The 27,161-nt window shown below is 45.0% G+C and overlaps 1 protein-coding gene across 7 annotated transcripts in view; it reads left to right on the forward strand.

Annotated features, from left to right (window-relative positions):
* The first annotated feature begins 5,771 nt into the window (after positions 1–5,771).
* LOC123757263 (protein FAM151B) overlaps positions 5,772–27,161 on the forward strand; it is a 72,171-nt gene continuing 50,781 nt past the window's right edge. The window contains exons 1-4 of one of the 7 annotated variants that reach the window (XM_069323808.1): positions 5,850–5,894; positions 5,933–6,007; positions 9,481–9,668; positions 22,933–23,090. In XM_069323808.1, the coding sequence (XP_069179909.1) occupies positions 9,503–9,668; positions 22,933–23,090 (324 nt within the window). In that variant the 5' untranslated portion in view covers positions 5,850–5,894; positions 5,933–6,007; positions 9,481–9,502. Of the gene's footprint in view, positions 6,008–6,319; positions 6,343–9,480; positions 9,669–22,932; positions 23,091–27,161 lie in introns of those variants that run through there. The other 6 variants (XM_045740792.2, XM_045740796.2, XM_069323807.1 and 3 more) reach the window with 6 other exon arrangements.

Below are 27,161 nucleotides of genomic sequence, written 5' to 3' on the forward strand. Positions count from 1 at the left end.
TTTGTTTTTTTTTTGGAGATATATACAAGAGTTGTTATATTCTTGTACAGCCACTAGTACGCGTAGCGTTTCGGGCAGGTCCCTGGAATACGATCCCCGCCGCGAAGAATCGTTAAATATGTTAGATATTAAGTCACTGCACATCCTCTCATGTGTATTATACATATATAAAACGCTGAACTGTAATACCAATCCTGACCTCAAAAGCTTCCTAGAAGGTTGTAACAGAACCCATGAGCACCACACCACAAACAAATACAGTTTTGATATTCCAAGAGTACGACTTAATCAAACTAGAAATGCTCTACAAATCAAGGGACCCAGAATGTGGAATGACCTTCCCAACCATGTTAAAGACTGTACCTCTCTCAACCAGTTTAAGATAAAAACGAAGCACTACCTAATAAATTCCCTGTAACCTACCTTACCCCTCTATTGTCAACCCATGTCTGTTTTTTTAAACAACGCTGTTTGTTGACCTAATTGTATTTGTGCTGTTTTTTCTGCCGTGTTCCCCCCTTTTTTATTTATATTTGTTCTCAACACATTTTATACTTTAATCTCATTTAGTATTAAGTTTTAGTCTTTAATGTTTTTCCTGCCCGAAACGCTTTGCGTAATAGTGACTTTAGGCATTGTATGTACTAGCTCTATCTATAAATCTATCAATTTTTGAATAACCTCTTGTATGTATGTACTTTACCTGAATAAACATTTATTTATTTATTTATTTATTATTATAATGCCTAAAGCCACTATTACGCAAAGCGTTTCGGGCAGGAAAAACACTAAGACTAAAACTTAATACTAATTGAGATTAAAGTATAAATTGTGTTGAAGAAAAAAAAAAGAAAAAAAAATGGAAAAAGGGGGGGGGGGAAACATGGCAGAAAAAAAAGCAAAAATACAATTTGGTCAACAAACAGCATTAAAAAAAATAAAAAAATAAAATAAAATAAAATAAAATGTTTATTTAGGTAAGGTACATACATACAAGAAATTTTACAAAGATTGGTTGACTTATAGGTAGAGCTAGTACATACAATGCCTAAAGCCACTATTACGCAAAGCGTTTCGGGCATGAAAAACTTAAATGACTAAAGCTTAATACTAATTGAGCATAAAGAGTAGAATGAAAACAAGAAATGAAAACATAGCTGAAAAAGCAGCACAAATATAATTATATCGACAAACAGCGCTCTTTAAAAAAAACAGACATTGGTTGACAATAGAAGGGTAAGGTAGGTTACAGGGAATTTATTAGGTATAGCTTCGTTTTTATCTTAAACTGGTTGAGAGAGGTACAGTCTTTAACATGGTTGGGAAGGTCATTCCACATTCTGGGCCTCTTGATATGTAGAGCATTTCTAGTTTGATTAAGTCGTACTCTAGGAATATCAAAACTGTATTTCTGGTGTAGTGCTCATGGGTTCTGTTACAACCTTCTATGAAGCTTTTGAGATCAGGATTGGCATTATAGTTTAGCGTTTTATATATGTATAATACACATGAGAGAATGTGCAGTGACTTAATGTCTAACATATTCAGAGATTTGAGTAGGGGTACCGAGTGATGTCTGGGGCCAGAGTTGGATATTGTCCTAATAGCAGCTTTGTGTTGAGTAATTAGAGGACGTAAGTGATTTTGGGTAGTAGAGCCCCAAGCACAAATACCATAGTTGAGATATGGATAGATAAGGGAGTAATAGAGTCACCAGGGCAGGGCGTGGTACATAATATCTGATCTTAGAAAGAATGCCCACAGTTTTTGAAACTTTTTTTGATATATTTAGAATGTGTCCCTGGAAATTCAGCTTGTGGTCAATGAGAATGCCAAGGAATTTGCCATCTAATTTGTTACAAATTTGGGTATTGTTTATTTTGAGATTTATTTGATTAGAGGATTTATTGCCAAACAGAATATAGAAAGTTTTGTCAATGTTAAGGGTGAGTTTGTTGGCAGTTAGCCAAAGATGGACTTTATTTAGCTCAGTATTTACTGTGGCATTTAGAGCAAGGGGGTCAGGACTGGAGTAAATGAAGGTTGAGTCGTCAGCAAATAGAATTGGTTTGAGGTGTTGGAAAGCATTTGGAAGGTCATTAATGTAGATGAGAAAGAGGAGAGGGCCAAGTATGCTGCCTTGAGGAACACCAATGTTGATGGGTAGGGTGGGAGAAATTGTATTATTCACAGAAACATATTGGAGCCTATCAGTAAGGTAGGATTTGAGGTATTGCAGGGAATGTCCTCTGACTCCATAATGATGTAATTTAAGAAGAAGGTTTTGGTGGTTGACAGTGTCAAAAGCTTTACGCAGGTCCACAAATAACCCAACAGGGAACTCATTTTTATCAAGAGCTGTATGAATCGAGTTAAGCATACTAATAAGTGCATCGTTAGTGCTTTTTTTGGGTCTGAAGCCATATTGGCAAGGGCTAAGTATATTGTGTTTGGCTAGATATGAGTAAAGCTGCTTATAGATTAGTTTTTCAAAATTTTTTGACAAGTTTGGCAGGATTGATATAGGTCTGTAGTTGTTAACATCTGTGAGATCACCACATTTGTGGACAGGCGTTACTCTCGCATTTTTTAGAATATCTGGAAAGGTTTGGAGTTCAAGTGACTTGCTGAAGTGCAATGCAATGGCAGGAGCTAAAAATCTGGAGGCTTTTTTGAAAATAAGAGTTGGTATCTCCTCAAGGGCACTAGACTTGGTTTTAAGGGAAAGGGTTATGTCAGTAACATCAGTGGAATTAGTAGGCATTAGGTACAGAGACTGTGGATAGTGACCTGTAAGATAGTCCTGAATATTAGTACTGGAAGATGGAATATCATTTGCAAGGGATGACCCAGTGGAAGAGAAGAACCTATTGAACTCTAAGAGCAGTGTCAAAGGCTGAAAGCAGACCATCATTATTTGACAGGAGTATTGGTTTGTTATTTAAAATCTTCTTTGATCCCAATATTTGTGAAATTGTGCTCCATGTTTTGTTAATATTTACTAAATAATTTGACTTGATTTGATTGAAATGTTATGTACTCTCACAGACCAATGTACCTTCTTGTATATAAATAAATAGATTTCAACTGTAAGGGGTATGGTTTGCACCTTTTTATTCTAATAATGGATGTGTTCTCTGATAAGAGAACACATCCATTATTAGAATATCCTTAACCAAACCCTCTTCCTTCCCTCTTCCAAGTACTATAGTGTCTTAATGGCTTGGCGCTTTTCCCCCTGATAGTTCTTTTCCCTTCCCTTCTCTGATAAGAGTTCGCTTTGTTAACAAACAAAGTAATACAAACAGTGCGCTAAGCATTGTAAATGGAAGCGCTAATTATATGATGAGGTGTCATGTATTTATTCAGACTAGAACAGCAGCGAACACAAACCAGCGCATATACGAATGAAATGGTTTGTATGTACAAATTTCTCATTGAACCAAGTTGTGTCTAGTGCGAGAACCGAAACTGCAGTAGACGACTTGTTACGCTGTACCCAGATTTTGCTAGTGGAGGCTAATAGATCAGTTTTAGTTTAGTTCATTTATTATGCACCCCATACCCATCTTGATGGCAATAGTTGAAAGGGTTACAGAGGCACATAATGGGCTCAGGGACTGAACCCCACAATTTATTTATTTATTTATTTATTTATTTATTTATTTATTTATGCATATACAAGAATGTACATAAGGAATGTACGTGAGGATACAAATATGGTAATTACAGTCTTGTAAAGCCACTAGCACGCGCAGCGTTTCGGGCAGGTCCTTAATCTAAGAAAATTTTAAGGAGGTAAATACTTGAAAAGTTTATAGACAAAAAAATGAAAACAGATTACATGGAATGAAAAAAAAAGAAGATGAGAGAAAATTATAGGTACAGTATATTAAAGCACATAGGTAGCTATGATTGATTGCAATGACAGCTTAAAATGGTAGTTGACAACAAATTGGTAGGCACAATACAGCAGAAACAATATATGATTGATTGCAATGACAGCTTCAATGGTAGTTGACAAAAATTGGTAGTCACAATACAGCATATGGCTAGCACATAAAAGAAGACAGCAATGAACACAATGATAAGGTTGTTTGATATTACATAAAAATTAGGAGATTGGGTAACACTAGGTACAGAGCAAATTTAAAGCTCGGTTTTGCGAGGGCAGGCGGAGTGAGGCGGAGCCCCGTTGTTCGCCCGTATTTATACGGCCCCAAACTGCCCGCGCAACGCCGCGGGACGCGCTGCGCAATTGTTTCTTTCTCCCCCGCCAGAAACATCCCCGCTTGTGATGCAAGCAGTGACCATTTTTGGTTTTGCTTTTAAATAAGGCAAAAGTTTTACAGTTTTTCAATTCACTAGGGAGTGAGTTCCATAGACTAGGTCCCTTAATTTGCATAGAGTGTTTACACAGATTAAGTTTGACCCTGGGGATATCAAAGAGATATTTATTTCTGGTGTGGTGATAATGGGTCCTATTACATCTGTCCAGGGAGAGTTTCAGAGCATGGTTTGCATTTAAGAACAGGGTTTTGTAAATGTAGTTGACACAAGAGAATGTGTGGAGGGAGTTAATATTTAGCAAGTTTAGGGATTTAAACAAAGGAGCTGAGTGTTGTCTGAAAGCAGAGTTAGTTATTATGCTGATAGCAGATTTTTGCTGTGTGTTGATGGGCTTAAGGTGGTTTGCAGTGGTAGACCCCCATGCACAGATACCATAATTAAGATAGGGGTAGATTAGTGCATAATATAGTGAGAGGAGAGCAGAGTTAGGAACATAATATCTGATTTTGGAGAGTATACCAACTGTCTTAGAGACTTTCTTAGTTATGTGTTGAATGTGGGTGCTGAAGTTGAGTCTCTTGTCTAGGAATAGGCCAAGAAACTTGCCATCATTTTTATTACTGATGTTAATGTTGTCTATCTGTAGCTGAATTGCATTTGATGATTTGCTTCCAAATAAGATGTAGTAAGTCTTTTCGATGTTTAATGTTAGTTTGTTCGTTGACATCCATAAGTGGACGTCAATTAGCAATTCATTTAGCTAAGCAAGTTACAGATAGATCAGCCACGCATTTCACGTTCTCTCCTGATCATGTATGTCTAGCCGTCCTGTGAGATGGGAATATTAAATGAACTCACAGCTAGTTTTTCATCTACACTGTGTGATCTTTCATATAGAATGGGGTAGCAGTACATTGCTGTGTATATATTATATATTATATTATTATATATATGTTTATTCAGGTAAGGTATATACATACAAGTGATGTTACATTAATGGATTGATATATAGATAGAGCTAGTACATACAAAGCCTAAAGCCACTATTACGCAATGCGTTTCGGGCAAGAAAAACATTAATATCTAGAACTTAATACTAATTGAGCATAAAGAATAAAAAGTGTTGAGAACAAATACAAATAAAGATAAAAAAAAAAAGGGGGAACATGACTGAAAAAGCAGCACAAATACAATAGGTTGACAAACAGTGTTGATTAAAAAAATAGAAAATAACGGACATGGGTTGACAATAGAGGAGTGAGGTAGGTTACAGGGAATTTATTAGGTAGTGTTTAGTTTTTATCTTAAACTGGTTGAGAGAGGTACTGTCTTTAACATGGTTGGGAAGGTCATTCCACATTCCACATATATATAAAGATCTTATATATACATTTTATGAATAAATATAAATAGTAATAATAATAATAATAATAATACAAATAATAATATAATAATAATAAATAATAATGTGAGAGCGTGCGTGCATGAGAGCCCGAGGAGCGCGAGCGCGGCACAGTGTACGTGTGTCACCCCAAACATCCTGGTACGTCACCACTGTGGGGTGAGTGTCACGTGTGTTGTGCATGTGTGTTGGTGACCAGCAGGTGTGGGCAGCTGTGTCAGGTGTGGGCAGCTGTGTCAGGTGTGGGCAGCTGTGTCAGGTGTGGGCACAGCTGACCCAGCTGCCCCCACACAGTGTCAGGGCTCCGGGCGCCAGGTAACCCCGGGTACTACAACAGGTGGTTGGTTCCCCACCTGCCCCTCCCTCTGCGCCTCCACCTGCCTCCTCTAACATGTACTCTCCCTTGTCCTCTCATGGGAGGTAGTGTGGTGTGCTGGTGTTATCCCGGCCATGGCAGGCACTCAATATTTATGTCCCAAAACACCTGACATGTGGGAGGAATAATTACTCAACAAAGGCTCGTCCATTGTCTGGACCAGTTGGCATGATACGAGAAGTTACCTGTTCAGACTGGTGCAAGTTACATTACTTACAAGTTATTAATGTGTAGCAGATTGAGTTCATTCTCGACTCACAATCAAGAATTCTGGGTTCGTATCCCAGGTGGGACAGAAATTGTTGGGCACTGTTTCCTGTCCCCCTAACGCACCTGTTCACATAGCAATAAATAGTTACCCAGGAGTAAGTCAGCTTCTGGGGTTGCATCCCAGGGGGGGGGGGAGGGAGGGGATCAGTAATTCGACCTTGGGTACTCACCTAGTTGTACTTGCAGGGGTTGAGCCTCGGCTCTGGTCCTGCCTCTCGACTGTCAATCAACTGGTTTACAGGTTTCTGAACCTATTGGGCTCTTGCACTTGAAGCTGTGTATGGAGTCAGCCTCCACCACATCACTGTCTAATGTATTCCATCTGTTAACTTCTCTGACACTGAATTTTTTTTTTCTTATGGCTGTATTGTCCATTTGGGTACTGTACGTAGTTTCCACCTATGTTCCCTTGATCATATTCAACCTGTGCTGAATAGATTGTCTTTGTCCACCCTGTCAATTCCCTTGAGAATTTTGTAGGTGGTGGTCATGTCTCCCAAACTCTGTCTTCCAGGGACGTGAGGTTTAGCTCCCGCAGCCTTTCCTCGTAACTCGTACCTCTCAGTTTTGGGACTAGTCTGGTGACATACCTCTGAACCTTCTCTAACTTTGTCTTGTATTTAAATAGGTATGGACTTCAGGTTGGAGCTCCATACTACAGGATTTGTCAAACATATTTACCAGAGTGCCACTAATACTTGTGATACCAAGCCCCAGATCTTTCTCTCTATTTGTCTCTAGGCAACAATATATCTTGGATAAGTTGCTCCACAACGTTGTTGCTTGGATCGTTGACTTCCTATGGCCTCTCATGCCACTCAATGCTAGGAAGCTTTGGGTATCTTTGAGTAAATTTGGGTAGCTTTGGGTTATTAGACTGACTGCTCCCAGATGTTACCTTGTGTTCAGCCTCCTGCTCCTTTCACCTAATTTAATTAATTACTTTACACTTACCTGAGTTAAACTTTAGTAGCCATATTTTTAGACCATTTCTCCAGTTTGTCCAGATTGTCCTGTAGTCTGTCTTGATTCTTGATTGATTCTTCCCATAATTTTTACATCAGCAAAAATTGAGAGGAATGAGTCTATACCCTCAGGAAGATTGTTTACATGTATCAGAAACAGGATAGGTCCAAGTGCAGAGCCCTGTAAGACTTCACTGGTGACATCACCCCCCCCCCATCCCCTCCGCTGGTGGGATAGGGATTAGGGCCTCGATACAATGTATACAGAGACTGCCTGTCCCCCTGACAAAATTAATTAAAATTATTTATATACAAGTAGGTACAATGGGTTTGTGAGAGTACATAACATTGGTGTTCTTACATTCTTGCAAATGTTAATTTTTACATTATGAGTTATACAGTATGTATTTTTGTATTGACAAGTTAGTCCAAACATATTTAACTGACAGCAACATAGGATGACATCTGTAGTTAAGTTACTAATTAAATTATAGTTTGTTGGAGCTGTTTTTAACCTAAAATACAGTACAATGGGGCCTCGACTTCCGATGCTAATCCGTTCCCAGAGACGGATCGGAAGTCAAAATATCGGAAGTCGAAGCGAATTTTCCCATAGGAAATAAAGGGATTTGAATTAATCCGTTCCCCACCCTCCAAAATATTAACATAAAAATACATTTTATACTGAATACAATGTTTTTTTCTAACTACAATACAGTACCAAAGTTACTCTTACCTTTATGGAGGGCTCTTGATGGCGTATGGAAGATGGTGATGAGGGGGGAGGAGGTGAGTTATTACTGTTTGGAAGGGGAGTCCCCTTCCATTATCACATCAGGCAGTGATGTTTTCTCTGGGGTACTCTCAAGTTTTGCCTGAATACCACTAGGACCTGGTTGTGGTTCAGTGCTTGTTTGTCTCACTACAAATTTGTCAAGAGACATTTGTTTTTCCCTGCGTTTGAACATTTGTCTGTAATGTTGCATCACTTTAGCACCCATAATGTCCTTTTTCTTAGCTAGTATGGTGGATATCGTTGACCGAGATTTGTTGTACTGCCTAGCCAGTTCACCTACCTGCACACCATCTTCATATTTACGAATGATCTCTTGTTTCTGCTCTATGGTCATCCTTACATGGGATCTCATATGTTGAGCCTTACCACTGACTTTCCTGGGACTCATGGCATGATATATATTAACTTTAATGTTCAAAATGCAAAAAATCCCCACAAAAGCGAAATTTCTTATAGGCGTGATCGTCACTAAGCGGGCAGCTGTAGTAAACTGAGGCAGGTCAGCCGCGTGACCAGGAACCACGTGCTCGGTCGACCCGAACGTGTACCAACAAATATCGGATGTCGACGACACCATTGGATGTCGAGTCGCATTTTTTGATGAAATTTACATCGTAACTCGAAATTATCGTAAGTAGGGGCAATCGTATGTCGAGGTGCCACTGTATTTCAATTACAAAATTGATCATTATGAAAGTGGTATAGAAAGTTTGTTTCGAGAACTCGTGGTGAAGAGGTTCATATTGAAACTTCAGATATTAAATTCAGTCTTTTAATTCATTAAGATCACTAGATGGAAACACAGCAGAAGGCCTTGCTACCCACCCACATCTTACCTTGTCTTGCCTAGGAATCCTACACTGTTCTTATATGCTGTATATGAATGTACTTATATGTACTGTACTTTTGTCTTAAATTCATGCTGTACTAATAATAATGATTATTAGTTATCTAGCTGTTAGTTATCCTCCATTAACTAGCTGTTCTTCTCAGCTGATTTCTGCAAGGTTTTGGTTTATTTGTTCCCAGTTAATCAGTTTATTATTAAGCAGGTAACTGGTGTTTATTCAGTTAGAATTTGTTTAATTGTAAATTTAATTGTATATTTAATTGTATATCATGACAAAGTAATCATTTGGCTATATCATGTAAATTGATCAAACTGAATTGGGTACTGGTAGGTATTTTAGTTATTCCGGCATTTTATTTCCTTTACTGTATATTGTTACTAAGAGTACAGTATTTGGAGAGAATAAAAGTTTTGCCAGAGAGATTTGGAGAGATACTAAGAGTATTTGGAAGTAATGAATTATTACTTCCCACATCTTTCCCACACATGCTCTGTCATTTTGTACTTATAATATGATATTTTCTTTTGCAGTTACTGTATTGGTAAAAAATTAATGCAAGTACTGACTGTAGTTTTGGCTCTGGCAATGGCTACCACAAGTACAAAAGGAGAAATGGTAGATGTTTCAGACTTCTTCCCAGATGTTAGTGAAGACCTCAGCAAGGTCACATGGGGTCATGCAATTAATAGCAAAGATGATTTGGAAAAAAACATTACAGGTACAGTATGTTAGAAAAATTAATTTTAGTTCCGTATTAAAATTTAACATTCAACTTTAGTAGGACATATTGAACTGGAGATGGTAGGATGGTATGGTACCAATTATATAGCACTAAATATGTTGGTGAAAATCCATGGCTGATGTAATGGCAAGAACATCACAAAGATCACCTAAATTTATCCAAGGGCCACCATCTCTCTAGTGACCTTGGCAAGGACAGAAGCAAGTGGCTTATCAAAGGTCCCCCATTTATCATTAAACAGTGTGTCATAAAGTAGGACATGGAGGTGATCATGATGGGATGGCTTCCTGGGGGGCTGGATGAATACAAACATTAACCCTTACACTGCTCAGGGGTCCTTGGGACATTTACACCCCTGTGCGCAAGAAAAAAAAAAATTCAAAAATTTTTTTTCGTCTTCTAAACATGTTAATTTGTGTCCCCTGAGCACGGGGGAAAAAAAAAATCGTAGGTGACATATTTTGGGCGCAATTGACCGAGGAAGTCTGGCAAAAAGTGGGCGTTGACAGAGCGGTCGTCAGACCCGGTCAGCGTCACCCGCGCTGACAGATGGGAGTTGCCACAAAGATATTATTACCTAATTGTTTCAATGTCTCCGATTGATTTTTTCTTAGTTTTTTTGCAGTAATATTATTCAATAGTGTGTATTGTAATATATTTATATAATAAAAGTGGTGAATAATCGCTATACTCAAAAGTACGATGTGTATATTAGTGATTCAATTATTATGTTTATAAAACAATACAATAAACAAATAGTTTTGCTGCTATTACACTCTATACACAGGTTATATATAAGTATCTGCATGTTTTGGTCACCATAACGAACCACTAAGTTAGTATTGAGAGTCGAAAAGCAACGAAGAGTTACCACCACACACCAGCCTGCCACTCCCTCAACACACGCACTAAACTTTCTCCCCCAACAATACCGTTTGTGGTGTTATTACACTATATACAGACGTTATATATAAGTATGTATATATTTTGTTCACCACAACTGTACAGCTAAGCTGATATAGTTAGTTCAGGCACTAAGAGTCGTCGCTATACACAGATGGCGGCTGGCGGCTCCCTCACTCTTTCAAGGTCACACACACTAAACTTTCTCCCCCAACAATACCTTTTGCAGTGTTATTACCCTATATACACACATATTATATATAAATATCTACATGTTTTATGCACCGTAACTGTACACCTAAGCTTGTAGTGCGCCCAAAGAGCATAGTGGCCACCCTCTAAACAGCTAGACAAATCGTGCAGACGACGTCACCTCCGTCACCCATATGGCTCCTCCCAGCATAATCCTTTTGCTGTTATTACACTAATACACACATTATATATAAGTATCTACATTTGTGTTCACCATAGAGAACCACTGACCTGGTATGGTAAATGCAAACAATAACAGCTAGCCACACAGTCAGTAAACGATGCTGTCTCCCTCCATCTCTCAGCATCACTCCTCCCACAGAGCTAATTATTACAACAATCCTGCTATTATCACAACCCTGGTTATTTATATCACAGTCATGGGTCATCTGTAATATTGTCATCGCTAAATAATAACCATTATATATTTATTTTGACATTTTTCGGCGATGCTGTGGTCACAAGCTGAACAGCAATGCTGTTCGCTCATGCTGCGTGCGCCGGCCTTGGTTGCTCCAACAGTACTGTGCCTCTCACACCTGAGAATATTGCCCACAATTTTTTTTTAAAATGGCATCTGTTTACAAGAGCCCTGAGGAAGCTACTGTGAACCCCGTGTAGCCGCGGGCCATTTGAATCAGGCCTGGCACCCTATGGCGTATATATACGCCATGCGCACCATTGGACATGTTACTCAGGGCGTATATATACGCCATGCGCAGTTTAAGGGTTAAAACCAAGTGTTATGGAAGTAGGCTTGTGGATAGTCAAGGTAGGGGGAACAAATTTGTTGTAAACTTGGCAGCCCAGGCAGGAAGGTGGGCATTTTAGGATTGCTGTTTTGTTGAATTCCAGTTATGTGAGGATTATACTGCTATTGATATATTGAAGGACAACTTTTGAAAACCATTCAACCCAGAAAATTAAGATATGTGATAGCAAATATTTCAGTACAGTGCTCATACATTGTAAATTGAGGACTGAATAATATATTGCTAATTGTCTTTTTAACAAACCAACTTGTGCACAAAGCTTCGGTCTTCTTTACACATGGTTGAAGTATGTATCTCACTTAGAAAGATTAATTCACAATTAGGAATACTGTCCTAGTTATAATAGTAGAAAGATGTGCTGGTTATTACCACTGGTGTGAAGTGCACTATTATTTTCCCTTAACAAAACCATTACTCTGAATATATTAGGCAGAGAGTAATACCAATAAAGATTTAACTCATTGTATTGCATAAGGTTTGAAAGTATACTTTGTCTGAAATACTTTGTGTAATAGTGGCTTTTAGTGTGTGCTTGTGTGTGTGTGTGTATACCTTGTCTAGCAGTTTTACCTCAATATTATCTATATGATTTTTGTATTTATTCATTATACCTGTCATGATATAGTTTAATGCATTTTCTGAGGGGAGCCGTGTCAACTTCCTGGAGCTATTAGACTAATATTAGCTATATTAGTCTGGGGCTTCAATCATATGGAGTTGTCATGCCCTACTGGGAACCACGAGCCAAAACCTTGTTTCCACAGAGAGGCGAAAGGAGCAATGGCCTATGAAAACTCAACTCTTTGAAAATATTTTAATGTCTGCCATCGACTGGGGTTGAGCATCCAGAAAAATTGGCGCCCCTAAACAGACCCCAACTTGTAGAAAATTGCAACCAGACACCGAAACAGGAAATAAACCCCCTCCCTAAGAAAAACAAGGAAATAAGCAAACCATCTTGAACCTGATGCGCCTCTCATTCGGTCTTCCTCTTCCTTTCCCCCGCCTCACCGAGCTGACCATCTGCCCACCAGTTTGTTGACTGAAGCCGACTGGGACGGAAGTCTACTCTGGCTTCGATTGCCTGTCAGGATTTTGACCCTAGCGGTGGTGTCTGCTGTGTGTTGAAGCGTTGGCCAGGAGTTACAAGTACTAGGGTTGCATGCACTTATGGTTCTCTTCCCTAGGTGCCCTGTAAGTACTTCCCTTGGGTTTCAGGGTTCTCTTCCCTGGAGCTTTTGGGTCTCACTCCCGTAGGGGGTGGCAGTCGCTTGGCTTCTGCCTCACCCTTGGTGTTGGCAGTCGCTTGGCTTCTGCCTCGCCCTTGGGGTTGGCTTAGGTCTTGGTGTTTTTGTTTTACCCTGGGTTGAGAGTGTTTGTTGCTGGTTGGGGTGCACGGTGCTGTGCAGCTTGCATAACAGCAGGGGATGTGACACACTCTGGCCTCCTGTTGTTGTGGAGAACGTATAAACATGTAGCTTTTTAGTTTTCCTGCCTGGTGGAGTGCTGCCTGGCTTCCCATTTGGTTCGCCTAGGTTCTGTTTGGTGGTCCTCCACTTAGCCCCGACTGCTTCCTTACAGGGGTCAATTTGCCTGGTATATAGACAGGGTTCAACCGACTTTGGCAGCACCAGTGCCAGGGCTTTCCATAGGAACACAGGCCCTGGAAACCCATCGGGGCTCGGGTGACTGGGGGTACGTCTTCCGAGTCCCATCTTGCCTTGTGCGAGTTTATAGGTTGTTCATTGCCCTTGTCTCAGGGTGCCAATCACCTGTTTTCCTCTTTCAGGCTGCTTGTTGGGTCGACAACACCTTCAATCTGGAGTCATGCGGGTCTTGTTCCCTGCTCATTCTCCAGTTTACCCACTCTTCTTCGGAAGATCTTAGGGGTCAAGCAGCTGTCGTGTTGCATGGTAGGTTTAGGTAATTGCAACGCGCTAGGTTGGTTGCCTGCTTGAATGCCCCAGAGCTGCCCCGTTTTGATTAGGGCCCAGACTTGGGGACGTTGGTAGCTTTGGCCTTAGTTCAGTCTACACTCTTGAGACCTCCCCCCCACACCCGGCTCCCAAAGGTCTGAGGGTTGAGTCAGAGTCTTCGGGATGAGACTCGGGTCGCCCCAGGGGGCTGCCCCGTTTAATGCAGGGACAGAGGCCTTTGAGTGTTCCTCCCGCCGAGGCGTCTGGGCCTTCCCAGCAGGCCCCCTCCTTCTTTGAGTCTGTTTCCCATGAACTCTGCCTTTTCTGGGGGTGCCCCTACAGCTCCCTGGAGCTATCCATGGCTGATATGGATACCCTAACTATTTTGCGTCAGTCGACGTGGGTGGAGCTCTAGCCTACCGGGGACCATGAGTCGGAACCTGGCCCCCCTCACAGAGGCACGGGGAGCAATGACCCATAGAAATGCACATGTGATTTGGAGCATTCTATATCTGCCATCGACCGGGACAGGCACCCAGAAAGGTAAGTGTCACAAAACAAACCTCTATTCTGGTTAACAATGAAAATCGTCAAACGAGTGGACAGAACTCTCCAAAAGAAAAACGAGCAAGCAAGCATGACGTCACATGAGCCGCGCCGCATGTCTGTGCAGCTCCGCCCTCCCTGGGAGGGGGAAGGGAGAAGGGGAAGGGGGAGCCCCAGATCCTCGCATCGGCGATCCCTGCCCCAGTTCCTCGGCTGATGGGATCGTGCATAGTCGTGTGGCTCCAGCTCCAGTCTTCTCTCAGTGCTGTCACTTGTTTTTTAGTTCTGCTCTTATGGTCTACAGGGAGCCGGTCGGCCGAGCGGACAGCACGCTGGACTTATGATCCTGTGGTCCCGGGTTCAATCCTGGGCGCCGGTGAAAAACAATGGGCAGAGTTTCTTTCACCCTATGCCCCTGTTACCTAGCAGTAAAATAGGTACCTGGGTGTTAGTCAGCTGTCACGGGCTGCTTCCTGGGGGTGGAGGCCTGGTCGAGGACCGGGCTGCGGGGACACTAAAGCCCCGAAATCATCTCAAGATAACCTCAAGATGGTGGTCGTGTGAACTGGGAGTATTATTATCAGGTTCTTGGGCTGCATGTGCTTAGGGTCTTCTTCCCTGAGTGACCTGTAAGTACCGTCCTTGGGGCTTGGTGTTCTCTTCTACAAGTCGCCGTGGGTTTACCTCTGTTGGCCTTTCGCTGCTTGGTGTTGGGCCACGTCGAGTGTTTTGGGGGGTTTTCCTCCCTTGTTTGCCTGGGGGTAAGTGGTAGTTATCGCACTGGTGGGGCACGGGGGTACTGCGTAGCTAGTTTTCATCTATAACAGCAGCCGGCTCTGTTTTGTGGCGCTTACCTTACTGGGTGCCTGTCCCGGTTGATGGCAGATATAGAATGCTCCAAATCACATGTGCATTTCTATGGGCCATTGCTCCCTATGCCTCTGTGAGGGGCCAGGTTCTGGCTCGTGGTCCCCGGTAGGCTAGAACTCCACCCACATCGACTGATGCAAAATACAATAGTTAGGGTATCCATATCAGCCATGGATAGCTCCGGGGAGCCTCCAGAACTCACCCAGAAAATGGCACTTCATTACATTCAATGCTGGTTTTTTTCAAGGGTGGAGGACATAGAGGTAGGCTCTGCCCCTGAGCCTCTCTTGAGGGGTTTCGGAGCTTGGGGGAGGGGGAGCTCGCTTGGTGTGCTTGGGCTCTGCTTTGCTTCTGATTTAGCCTTTGTGCTTCTGAGCAGGGGTCTTGTTGCAGGGAAGGGGGTTTTCATTCCCTCCTTCCCATCAGGTTTAGTTTTGCCATATATGCTGGCGTGTTGTGTTTTCGGTCACTCTCCGGTTTGCAGGTTGCGTTGTTTATGTTGGCAGCCATTTTGCTCTCATTGGCATGACAGGGCGGTACTCCATGTCATGTTTAATTTTTGGGACTGGGTATTTGGGTATGCTCAGGCAGGTTTTTTGTGTGTTCTCTGGGACTTCCAGATGTCTCTTGCTCCCTTTTGCCAATTCTCTGGTGGGTTTTGTCTGCGCGGCCTGGAATGAGGAGGTATGTAGTTTCATGGGACTTTCTCATTTTGGCAGCTGCATGCGTCGTCGGTTATCTTCGCTGGGGTGGTGCTTAGGCTCTTCACGCCGTTTTCTCTTCCTCTCTTTCTTGTGGGAGGAGGGGGGGGCCTTTCCTGCGTGTTATGGCTTTCTGCTGTTTTGTGTTCAATCCTTGCCTCTTCCCTGCCTCCTGTATTCCTGTCTGCCTTCTCTGCCTCTGGACATGTGTTTTTCATGTCTCTATGCTCATGAGGGTGCACCTTGTTTGGATTTCTGTCATTTCTTATGGCCACCACCCATCATGTGTAGTGCTTCTAGGCTCCCTCGGTGACAGGCTAGAGTTGCTGCTTGTCTGTTTTGTCTTGATTTTGTGTTCTTAGGTGGGGTAGGTTGCCCTGGTGTCCACCCTCACCTGTTGCCTCTGTTCCCTTGCAGTGCATAGTTACCTGTTCATTCCTCAACTTGGGGGGGTTTTGTTCCCGGGTTATGAATTTGGTTTCTGGCCCTGCCCACACCACTTGTGCTTGTGGCTGTGCTGGTTTCTCCAGGCTCTTGTTTGTCTTCTTTGTTTCCTACGGATGCCTGCTTCTTGCACCCTACCCTGTCTCTTCCCCTGAAGACTCCTGGGTGGTGGTCTTGTCCCTCAGTCATGTGTTCCCAGACTGAGGTCCCTAGTTTTCCTTTCTGGTGGGCACCTGTTTTGTACCTGGTGTCCTTGCCGGGTACACGGGTCAGCTGGGGCTTCGGGCCCTTGTTTGGCCCTGAGTAGGGACTGGTATTGTGCTGGTTAGGGCGTCAAGGTGTTGCGCGACCTGCTACCTACGCGGCAGCCGGTTCCTGTTGCCTCTGGAGACGGTGTACTTTAGCGGGGTTTTTCTTTTGTTTTTATTTTCATTTGCCTGGTGGGGGTCTGCCTAGTGTGGCTATAGTACCACTGGTAGTGTTTGGTGGCCCTCTGCTAGGCCCCTGTGATTGTATACATCGCAGGGGTTTTTCAGTGTTGTCCTCTACCCCCTTGTTATTTTTGGGTTTCTTAACCGGTTAGCAACACCTTGCCCGGGCTTCCCGTAGTTGTTACCCTACAGGCCCTGGAAACCCGTCGGGGCTCTGTGGACCAATGAATGTGTCTTCCGGGTTCCAACCCGTCTTGTACGGGATCATTGGTTGCTGTGCCCTTGTCTCCGGGTGACAGTCGCCACTTTTACCTCCGTCATGTTGCCCGTTGGGTCACTGACACCTTGACCCGGAGTCTTGCGAGATATTTCTCTGCTTGTTCTCCAGTACTCTCCTGATGTTATTATTGAGTACAGACGGCATTTGTATTGCAAGCTAGGTTAGGTTGCTGCAACACGCTAGGTTGGTTTCCCACTCGGATGCCCAAGGCCGCCCCGTTTTGGTTAGGTGCTGTTCCCCCTTTTTCCTCCCTATTTCTGGCTCCGGACCGTCTGCGGGTTTTGGGATCAAGGTGGGGTTTAGTTGGAGCCGAGACTCGGGCGGTTTCAGGGGCTGCCCCGTTCGGGTTGAGGACAGAGGTATTCGAACCTGTTCCTCCTGCCAAGGCTTCTGGGTCTTACCAGCAGCCCTTTCTTGCTGCCTTTCCTATCGACTCTTCCCTTTCTTTAAGGGCGGAGGGCTTGGAGGACGGCTCTGCCCCGGGGCTTCTGTTGCGTGTTTCCGGGGCTGTGGGGGATGCCTGCTAGCAGCTCTGGGGCTGTTTGCCCCTGCCTGGGTTTTCTGCTTCTGGGCGGAGTTTTTTGCCCATCTAGTTTGCTTGCTTCCCACTTTTGCTGGCGTGTTTTCGTATCTTTTGCGTCCTTTGATTCCGTCACAGCTCTCTGTTCTGGTAGCCATTTTCTTCTGCCGGTTTCCCTGCGTGGCCACCAGGGCGGCGTTGCGGTTTGTTTACATGCACCTGGGTGTGCGAGCGAGCATCTTGGGTGAGTTTTTCACCTTTTTTCAGGGGTTTTATTCTCCTGTTGTCGTTTCTTTGCTTCTCTGGTGTTTTCTGTCCGTTTCCTGTTCCTCTAGGAACGTTTGAGTGTTGATTTTACACCGGGTTTTCCGTTTTGTCTGTTTTGGGTCTGGGCCCTTGGGTTTAGACTCGGTGTCCCTGTCTGTTATGCTTGCTCTCTCACCTTGTCCCTCGGTTTTTGGTCTGTTTTGACCGTTTCCTTGGGGGTTCTGTCTGGGGCTGTGCTTTGCCTTTCTGTGGTGTATCTCCGCCGGCAAATGTGGTGGTTTGGGCTCCCCCTGGTTCGATTCCTGGTTCCTTTGGATTCTTTGGTTTTGTTCTGGAGGTTTCTTTCTCTTGGGGGGCCCCCTTTGTGGGTTCAGGGGGCTTTGTTTCCTTGTGTGTGACCTGGTTCTGCATTCTGGAATTCCGGGGCCTTCCTGGCTTGCAGACTGATCTTTTTCGGTCTTGGCACATGTTGTGGTCGTGCTGGGACTTTGGGGTTTTGTTGTCGAGGTGGGCCTCTTGATGCAGTTTTGTGTCTTCTTCACCTGGCCGGCGTGGTGATCTCTGCCCACTGGTCGGCGGCTTGTAATTTTCTTTTCACGTGTATGTGTGTTTGTGTACACATGTACATGTGTACACTGTGTGTGCACATGTGTATGTGCATATGCACGTGTGTGTAACATACTTTGTGTGTATGTGTATATACATAATATATATGTATATATGTGTATATGTGTATGTATACTTTTTCTTTCGGAAGAGGCTCTGTTCCCTTCTCTGTTGACAGGGCGCTGGGGGAGCAGCTTGCTCTGTTGGCTCTCGCATGGTCCCGCAGTTAGTGGGCACTTTTGGTTGTCTTCCGGCCTCTGGTGGCGGCGGCGGACGGCTTCTTCCCCTTTGGGGGTTCAGGTCTGGTGGGGTGGGCTTCTTCCCCTGCGCTTCGTCATGTCATCTTAGTGGGTGCGTTGGACGTGGTCGATCTGCCCCATCCTTCTGGGGTTCCCGTCTGCTCTATGCAGACATGGGCCTGTCGAATTTGCGGTTCTTCTGGACTTCTTCAGTCTGTGGCCTGGATTCTATGCCCTCATCGGAGGACTGTTGTCTCCTGTCCTGCTTCTGTTGGAGCCGGGTGCCTGGATGGTGGCCCTGGACCTCCAGGTCAATTCTTGGCACGTTCCTCTCCAGTTTTCCGGGACTGGCACAGTTGGTGGTGGAGCTACAGGCCCCACCACCACCATTTTTGTTGCCTTCCCTATTTTGTAATTGGCACTGGGTGTATTTACGCATCTTTAGCGGATCTTGGTGCCCTGTCTGAGTCTGCTTGGGACTCGGAGTCTGGCCTACCTCGACGACTGGCTGGTGTGGGCTCCCAGTTGGTCCGCTTGTCTGCTTGCCAGGGGTGTGGTTCTTTCCAGATCGCCGGGTTTGTTTTCCAGGTGATCTGGAGGCCGTTCCATCTGCTTCCGACCCGGGTTCGGACCTGGCTGGGGTCTTGTTTAGGGTTCTTGGGCTGCTCCTTGTCTTTCCCTCCAGAAGTGTTGCTGGGGCTGTGGTCCTGCCTTCGGCTGTTCATGAGGGGGTCCTGGGTTGCTCGGCGGTTGCTCGAGCGGTTGTGTGGGAGTCTGAACCTCGACGTGCTAGTCTGCCCGCTGGGTCGGGTTTGACTTCGCGTCTGTTTGGTTCCTTCGGAGACTCCTCCTCTGCCTTTCTTGCATCGTTGGGTTCTTTCCTCTGGGATCTTGTGTTGGTGCTGTGTCACCAGCTTCCTCTTTGGGGTTTTCAGGGTTCCGTGCCTTGGCACCTCCCCGAGCCTTCGCTCGATGTGTTTACGGACTGGTCATCCCTCGGCTGGGGCTTTGTGTCCAGTGCTCACCAGGTTGGCCGGGGATGGTGGGGTCTGTCCTTCCGTCTGGCTCACAGCACGGTTCAGGAGTTCATGGCTGTCTGGTTTGCGCTTCGGAGGGTTTGGGTCACTAGGTGCTCTACCATTCAGCTCCATTCGGACTGTTCTCTGGTGGCTCTTTGCCAGAACCACAGGGTTTCTCTGAGGTGTTTGACCTTTGGGGTTGGTCCCTTAACACTTTCGCGCTAACCGGACTCACCGCTGCGTCCTGTTTCACCTAACGCTACCGCATAGTGGACGTAAAGTTATGTCCTCTTTTAAAATATTTGTATAAAATTCAATTTTTATCCGATTTACTTTGGGTTTGTTTCAAACTGCGCGCCATGAGGCTCTCTTTCTCACCAATAGGCTGCATGGTACAATAAGTTCATGAAAGGTTCACAAACATAACAAAAGTAAAAACATTTCGTGTGTGTTTGATTCTCACTGATATGTTCCAGTGTTGTTTTATATTTGGCGCTATTCTATCTTACGCTTTGTTGATCTTTTTTACCTACGGGCTCATAGAACATTCTATTGCGAACACATTGACACAAAAATGAATGACGTACATAGAATAATAATGTCATGAGAATGAAATAAGTATAAACTTTCAAAGCGCCGTGCGTCGTCCCGTCACCGACACCGGGTAACAATTTCACCACTTCCCACACTCTTGTGGGCGGGCCGCAATCATTATTCTACGCTTATATTCATATCACCGTGTTGGGAATTTCATTGCGAGTCCATTGATACCAAAATTAATGCTATAGGACAAGTGTGGAGGTGATAACAATCCCAAGAGTAAAAACATTTTGTTGCTGGTGGGCGCTCACGGTGAGTCATCTTCGTAGTTATTTATTTGGTGCTGGTATCCCTATATGTTTCGTGACTTTTTTTACTAATGTTCTTCTAGATAATTTTATTGCGAACACGTTGGTACCAAAATGAAATACGTAGCTCAAGAACTAAGGTCATGAGAGTAAAAAGAGTATACACATTCTTGTTTTTACGGTTACGCGGCAAAACCCCGTGAGCACTTACGGTTGTTTCCCGCGGAGAGCGTGAAACAACGTGTTTCCCGTGTTTCTTTCGCGGAGAGCGCGAAAGTGTTAAGAGTGGCTCGTTTGCTGGATTCTCGGGGTTTGGCTAACCGTGAGTTTCATGTACGGGGGTGTGTCCTGCGTCCTGGCGGACAGCTGTCTTGGTTCATTCCTCTGTTTGCGGATTGGCCAGTCGTTGCCGACCCGTTTCGTTAGCTCTGCCGGATTTATGGACTCCTGGCCATGGACGTCTTTGTGTCAGCATGGTCTAGGCGTCGCCCATTCTATGTGGCGCCCTTACTCACCTGCGAGGCATTCACGGTGAATGCCTTTCGGCAGGACTGGCCGAGGTGGGGGTACCTGTTCTTCTTCTCCCGGTCCAGCTGTTGCTTCAGGTTCTGGCTCGGTTGGAGCCCATTCCCACGAGAGTAGTCCTTATGGTCCCTTGGTGGCCGGCTCAGCTTTATTTTCAGACACTGCTTGATAGGAGTTTTTCCGCGGCTTTGGCAGGTCAGACTGGTCCTGTACGTGACTGGTTTGGCCTTCTCCTCGGCTCTTCGCGTCTGGTATTTTGACGTGGGTATCACCATCTCTGTGGTGATCAGGTGGCTTTGTTGACGGTGTCCCACCTGCGAGCTTCGTCTCGGCGACAGTATGACGTTCCTGGTGTTTCTATGCACTTTTCTTGCTCTTTGTAGGTTGTCTTCTTTCGCATCAGGTTGTCTTGTCCTTTCTTGGGTTTTCAGGATTACAGTTATTTGATGTTTCTTACTGTCGCCTCGTTTTGTGTGGCGCTGGTGGAGCCGCTCTGGCTTGTGTTCGGGGTGGACATCACATCTGTCCCATTTCGTACGCTTTCTCTTGTTTTGTTTCACCTCCGGCCTGCTCATGCGTCGCCTGAGCCGTCCTGGTCCTTGATCATGGTACCTTCTTATCTTCTCAGTTTGTGGTAGCCCCTTCGGTTCAAGTTTTCTGCTCTTTGGTACTAGTGGTAGGTTTATACGTTTGCAGCCTTTCTCCGTCCTTTTGGCAACAGTCGAGACGGCTGCTTTCCGGAGGGGTTCTTGGGTTATTGATGATTGATTGGTTCGGCCAGGGGTGCGTCCTGTGTTGTCCGGTTGTGCTTTTTACTGTTACCTGCGTACCGTGTCTGGGGATGCGCTTTGGGTTGATCCGGTTCCCCTCGTTCCCTGTTTCATGGCTCGGGTCTCCCAGGTCGTCCACAGAGTTTTTATGTCTTCCAGCCTGCGGTCTGTCCTTGCGCCTGTGCTGTTCAGACGTTTGCAGCTTTTGCTACTGTGCTGGTGACGTCTAGGGCTCATTTCGGGTGCAGGGATTTGAGGGTCGCACAGATTCTTGGCTGCCCATTCTTTATGCGCGTCTGCTCCTGTGCGTTCTTGTTGCCTTGGGTCGCAGGTTGCAGCCTGTTGTCTCGGCTTCGCGTTGCGGAGTTTGTGGCGGCCGCCTCCCGGGTCAGCCCTTTCTTTTCCTTCTCTTTGGGTATGAAGTTCCAGGGAGCCGTAGGGGCTCCCCACAGAAAACCAGCATTGAATGTAATGAAATGCCATTTTCTGGGTGAGCCCTGGAGGCTCCCTGGCAACCCTCCCTCCCACCGGTCGGCGTTTTTTTCGCGTTGGTTGAAGCTTAGCTTCTGAACTGATGCTAGGCAGCCGGTGTGGTAGGTCTGGGGCTCCCCCCTCCCCCTCTCGTGGCGGGGAGGGCTGCGCGGACGATCGGCGTGGCAGTAAAGTGTGATGTTTGCTTGTTTCCTTGGGATTGTAGAGAGTTTCTACCTCTGTTCATTTTTTTTTGTTTTATATTTTACCTTGTGGGGTTGGTTTTGTTATGCCTACCTTTCTGGGTGCCTAACCCTGGTCGATGGCAGATAAGGAAAACCCCAACCACAAGGGGGTTTTCCAGTGCCATTGCTCCCTGAAACCTCTCTGAAGGGGCCAGGTTCTGGCGCTGGCCCCTGGTAGGTCTGAACTCCTTAGCTAATGTCCCGGTCTAATATAACATACATTAACCCGATAAGTTCCAGCGAGCCTCCAGGGCTCGCCCAGAAAATGGCGTTTCATTACATTCAACGCTGGTTTTTTGGGGCGCCTACCTTTCTGGGTGCCCAACCCCCAGTTGATGGCAGACAGGAATATACTCTCAGAGTGGAGTTTTTCTCCCTTTGCCTCTCTGAGGGAACCAGGTTTTGGCTTGTGGTTCCCAGTAGGCATGACAATGCCATATGACTGAAGCCCCAGACTAATATAGCTAACATCAGTGCTATAGCTCCAGGAAGCCTCTGGGGCTCACCCAGAAAATGGCATTTCATTACATTCAATGCTGTTTTTTTTTGTGTTGTAAAGTGGGAAGGTTTAAAGCTCTGTTATCATTGGAAGCAGTAAGATTTCTCTCATTCAGATCCATCCATCATGATGCTGGAGGCAGATGTGTCGGCTGGTCGCCTAGCTGATCAGGGGCCTGATGACCCACTAATTCCTATTATGGCACACCCTCCTCACAACGAGTCTGATCTCTCACTAGAGATGTGGCTTAATGAAGTAATTGAGGCAAATAAGGTATGTATTGATGTAGCTAATCATGCTTCTTTACCTTGTGAAATGGTCTTTTATTACAAGTTATGTTGCTGGAAGACATCACATTATGCATTTTTCATTCCAGTATGGTGCCATATTGAAATCATATGGCACCAGTTGGTATTCATAGGTATCAGTGCATCATGAGCAGTCTTAGGAGAGAGCATCTCTTATTACCTTTAAAGCCGTGATGGGGGATGTATCTCTTTTAGCTCTTGATAGTGCACACCTACCTACCAGGCCAATACAAAGATAAATATAAAGTATGATTATCGTATAGGAGCTGGGAGCAAAGGAAATAACATATAGTATCTGAATCCACCGTGACACTAAAAGCGTATCAAATCACTCATGATTCCTCTAAATGATCATTTGGCCACAAGAGCAGCCAATTATTGTTTTGAAAATACATAACTAGCAACTATCCTCTATAGCAACTTTGTGCAGGTGACAGCACTAGTTGGTACAACTGGGTTAGAGGAGGTGGGACCCTCACTTTAGGTCCAGTTCACTTAAATGATCCCAGACTAGGCGGGAACAGGGAGGAACCGAGGTGCTGCTCACATCGGAGTGTTCCAATTTACTTAATGCAATTTCTGTGTAAGGCCCTCTATTATCTGAGTTATCTCCAGTGAGAGTGTATCCCTCAGTTTCCCACTACTGACTTCAAGTGGCATATATATATCTGAGCTTTTGCATGTGCATTGAAAAGTTGGGTAATTACCTACAAGTGCCCATAGTGCACAGGGCATGTGCACAAAGTCTGTCTCCCTTAACATTGGACTAAAATCTAGTTTGTTTGGTCTAATGTGAGCCCATATAAGCAGCATAGTGCCACAAGGGCTGTCGTGGGTTTAGTCGGTAGAGAGATTGGAGTGGTGCAGCATCCAGTCTAGAAGTAAGCACCAGGCAGTGGCCATCTTTGGAGCTACTTGCTTAAACAAATCTGTGCCAGGCAGTACAGGGGAGTTTAGAAGTCAGGTCACTTGCCATGGTCAACTTGGGATCGGTGATGTAGCTATGATTTTGTAAGCCCACGTGACAACGGATGAGCTATGATGCACTAGTATGCTTAGAAGCCCCAAATTGCTGATTGGCTAACCTTAACAACGAGGTCTGGAGATGACTAGGGCATCCTTTCTACCCTACTCAACCATTCCAGCCAAGGACACCAGCTGTAAGCAATGTGTGGTTTCTGTTGCTGGCCAATAACTAGAAACACATCGTCTAAGTCCTTGGGCAAAGCTACTACAAATGCTTAAATTCGTCAAAAAGCTCTTGCAAGTGGCTGGAATCCAGTAGTGTAATTAATTCCAAGAATTAAATGGAGTGACTGTATCAGAGATACTGCAAGGGTAGCATCCAGATGCAACAGGACTGAGAAGTGAAACCCTTTGATCATGCATTATCTAAGACATAGGTATATTTAAAGAAGACAGAATGATGTGAAGTGAATGTTGTGAAATCCAGTGTCATCATAATTAATCTGAAGGTGAAGTGTCTTAAACAGATATTAAGAAGGAAGAGCCAAGACTGTAGCCGGTACTCTGTTGCTCGAACCCGTGAAAAGCCGAACCACATGTGATCCAGTGAACAGCCACATCTGTGAACCAAGTCCAATGTGCTACCTCTGCTATCCACATGACCTGTTCAACAGCCATAGACACCTTACATGACCACGTGCAACCTGGATCTAGAAGTATTGATCTTGTCTTTGCTAAACTCCAACTGACAATTGTTAAACCTTCAGTAAAGTTGCCATATCTGAACAGGCAGAATCCTGGACACCCACTAACAGTCGCCACGACCCTCAGTGCCCAACATGCACGTTAGGCCTTCGGTGTTATTTTGATTTATGTCATGCCTAATAGCCAGAATTACACTGCTTGGCCTAGGTATGCAAGGTCCGATGTATTTGGCAGGAAGTTTTTTGTTAATAGATTTTTTCAAATTTTTCTTTCCAGGTTGGTTCTTTTCTAACAATAATAATCTATTATATTAAGAACATGAATTACTAGTTTAATTATATTAGGTTTAGATAGGTTAGGTTAGGTAGGTTAGGATAGGTTTGATCAAATTTTTATGCTAGTTTTGACTCAAATAACATAGAATTGCAATCATATTGGGGCTTGGGGTCTTAGGCACAGAGGCCTTGTTGCCTGCAGTATCAGCTTCGGTGACCATGCCCAAGATCTTTGCTCCCATAGCTTGGGAAGCAGTGGTGGCATTTTATTCGGCATGTCTCGCATGTCAGCAGGTGATGCTGGCCCAGTTGTTAGATTTGGCCACGGCCTTAGTCTGTTTTGTCTACCTGCTCGTTTTCTCTGCATCTCTTCCCTGAGGGTGTTGTTATTCAGTTTCTGTCCACTGTGGCAGCTTGTCAAACTACAGTACAGTGGAACCTTGGTTTTCGAATGCCCCTCTTTTCAAATTTTTCAGTTCTCCAGCTTAATTCTTCCAAAATGGCTTGGTATTCGAGGTTGGCCTTGGTGCTTGTAGTTTGTCTATAAATGTACGGGTCTACCGAGTGCATGGCACATGGCGAGGCTCACCTCAGTTAAATGTCCTGCCCCAGTGATGACTGCACTTGAAATCTTTGTGAAGAATTTCTTTGTTTTTGTGCTTTTCAGCGGGGAGCCCCTACGGCTCCCTGGAGCTATCGGGCTGATATGTGATATATTAGACAGGGGCATCAGTTAATGGAGTTCAGCCTACTGAGGATCACGAGCCAGAACCTAGCCCCCTCTCAGAGAGGCAAAGGGAGCAATGGCCTATAGAAACCCCCACGTGGTTGGGGACATTCCATGTCTGCCATTGACCGAGGTTGACACCCAGAAAGGTAGCCATAACAAAACAAACCCAACTTGGTAAGAAAAAGCGATCAAAAACCTAATGGGGAGGCAGAACTCCCCCCGCAACTTAAGAAAACAAGCTAACACGCAAACATCACACTTCACTGCTGTGCCCCATGTCCACTCAGCTACCCCCCTCCCCCAGGAGAAGGAAGGGGTAGCCCCGAACCCCCGCGCCGGCTACCCAAGCCATTCAGTTTGAAGGCTGATGCGGTCTGGTTCGGACGTTGACTCTTGCTTCAAAGTTCTGTGCAGTTGTGGGCCTGGTGGTGTATTTCTGCTGTGTGAGGCACATTGGTCAGGTGTACTTTGAATAGTACTGGGGCTGCATGTGCTCAGGGTTCTCTTCCCTGGGTGCCCTGTAAGTACCGTACTACCCTTGGGTTCTAGGGTTCCCTTCCATAGAACTCTCGGAAACCACTTCCGTAGGGGTCTTTGCTGCTCGGCTCTTACCTCGCTCTTGGGGCCAGCTGGAGTTTTCATGGCCCTTGTTTGGCCTTGGGTAGGAAGCAGTATCGTTTGCTGGTAGAGGCGCAAGGTACAGCACAGCTCGCCTACCAATGTGGCGGCTGGTTCTGTTCCTCTGAGGATGTTGTACTTTTCCATGGTTTATCTTTTATTTTTGTTTCCTTGCCTGAAGTGGGGTCTGCCTCTTTTGGCTGCAGGTCCACTTCTGTTGTCTGGATGGCCCCTCTTCTATACCCCTGTGATTGTACACATCACAGGGGTTCAGCTTTTAGCAGATTCTCTTGTTAGTTTGAGACCAGCAGATTTTGCTGTGCCTTGCCTGGGCTTCCTGTAGCAGTCAGCCTGCAGGCCCCTGGAAAACCCCATTGGAGCTCATTAGACTCATGGATGCGTCTTCTGAGTTCCACCTCACCATGTGTGAATTTGAAGGTTGCTGTGTGCCCTTGTCTCAGGGTGACAGTCACCGCTTTTGCCTCCATCATGCTGCCTGTTGGGTCACGGACACCTTTGACCCAGAGTCTTGCGAGTCGCGCTCTTTGCTTGTTCTCCAATATACCCATTCTGATGATATTGGTATTCGGGTACAGGCAGCATCTTTGTTGCATGTCAGGTTTAGGTTGCTGCAATGAGCTAGGTTGGTCGCCCACCTAGATTTCCCGAGGCTGCCCCGTTTTAGTTATAGGGACCCGGACCTGGGGGCGTTAGTCGCTTCGATTTTGGTTCAGTCCGCACT

This window comes from Procambarus clarkii, chromosome 13 (assembly GCF_040958095.1).
Source record: "Procambarus clarkii isolate CNS0578487 chromosome 13, FALCON_Pclarkii_2.0, whole genome shotgun sequence".
In the NCBI taxonomy this organism is placed as follows: domain Eukaryota; kingdom Metazoa; phylum Arthropoda; class Malacostraca; order Decapoda; family Cambaridae; genus Procambarus; species Procambarus clarkii.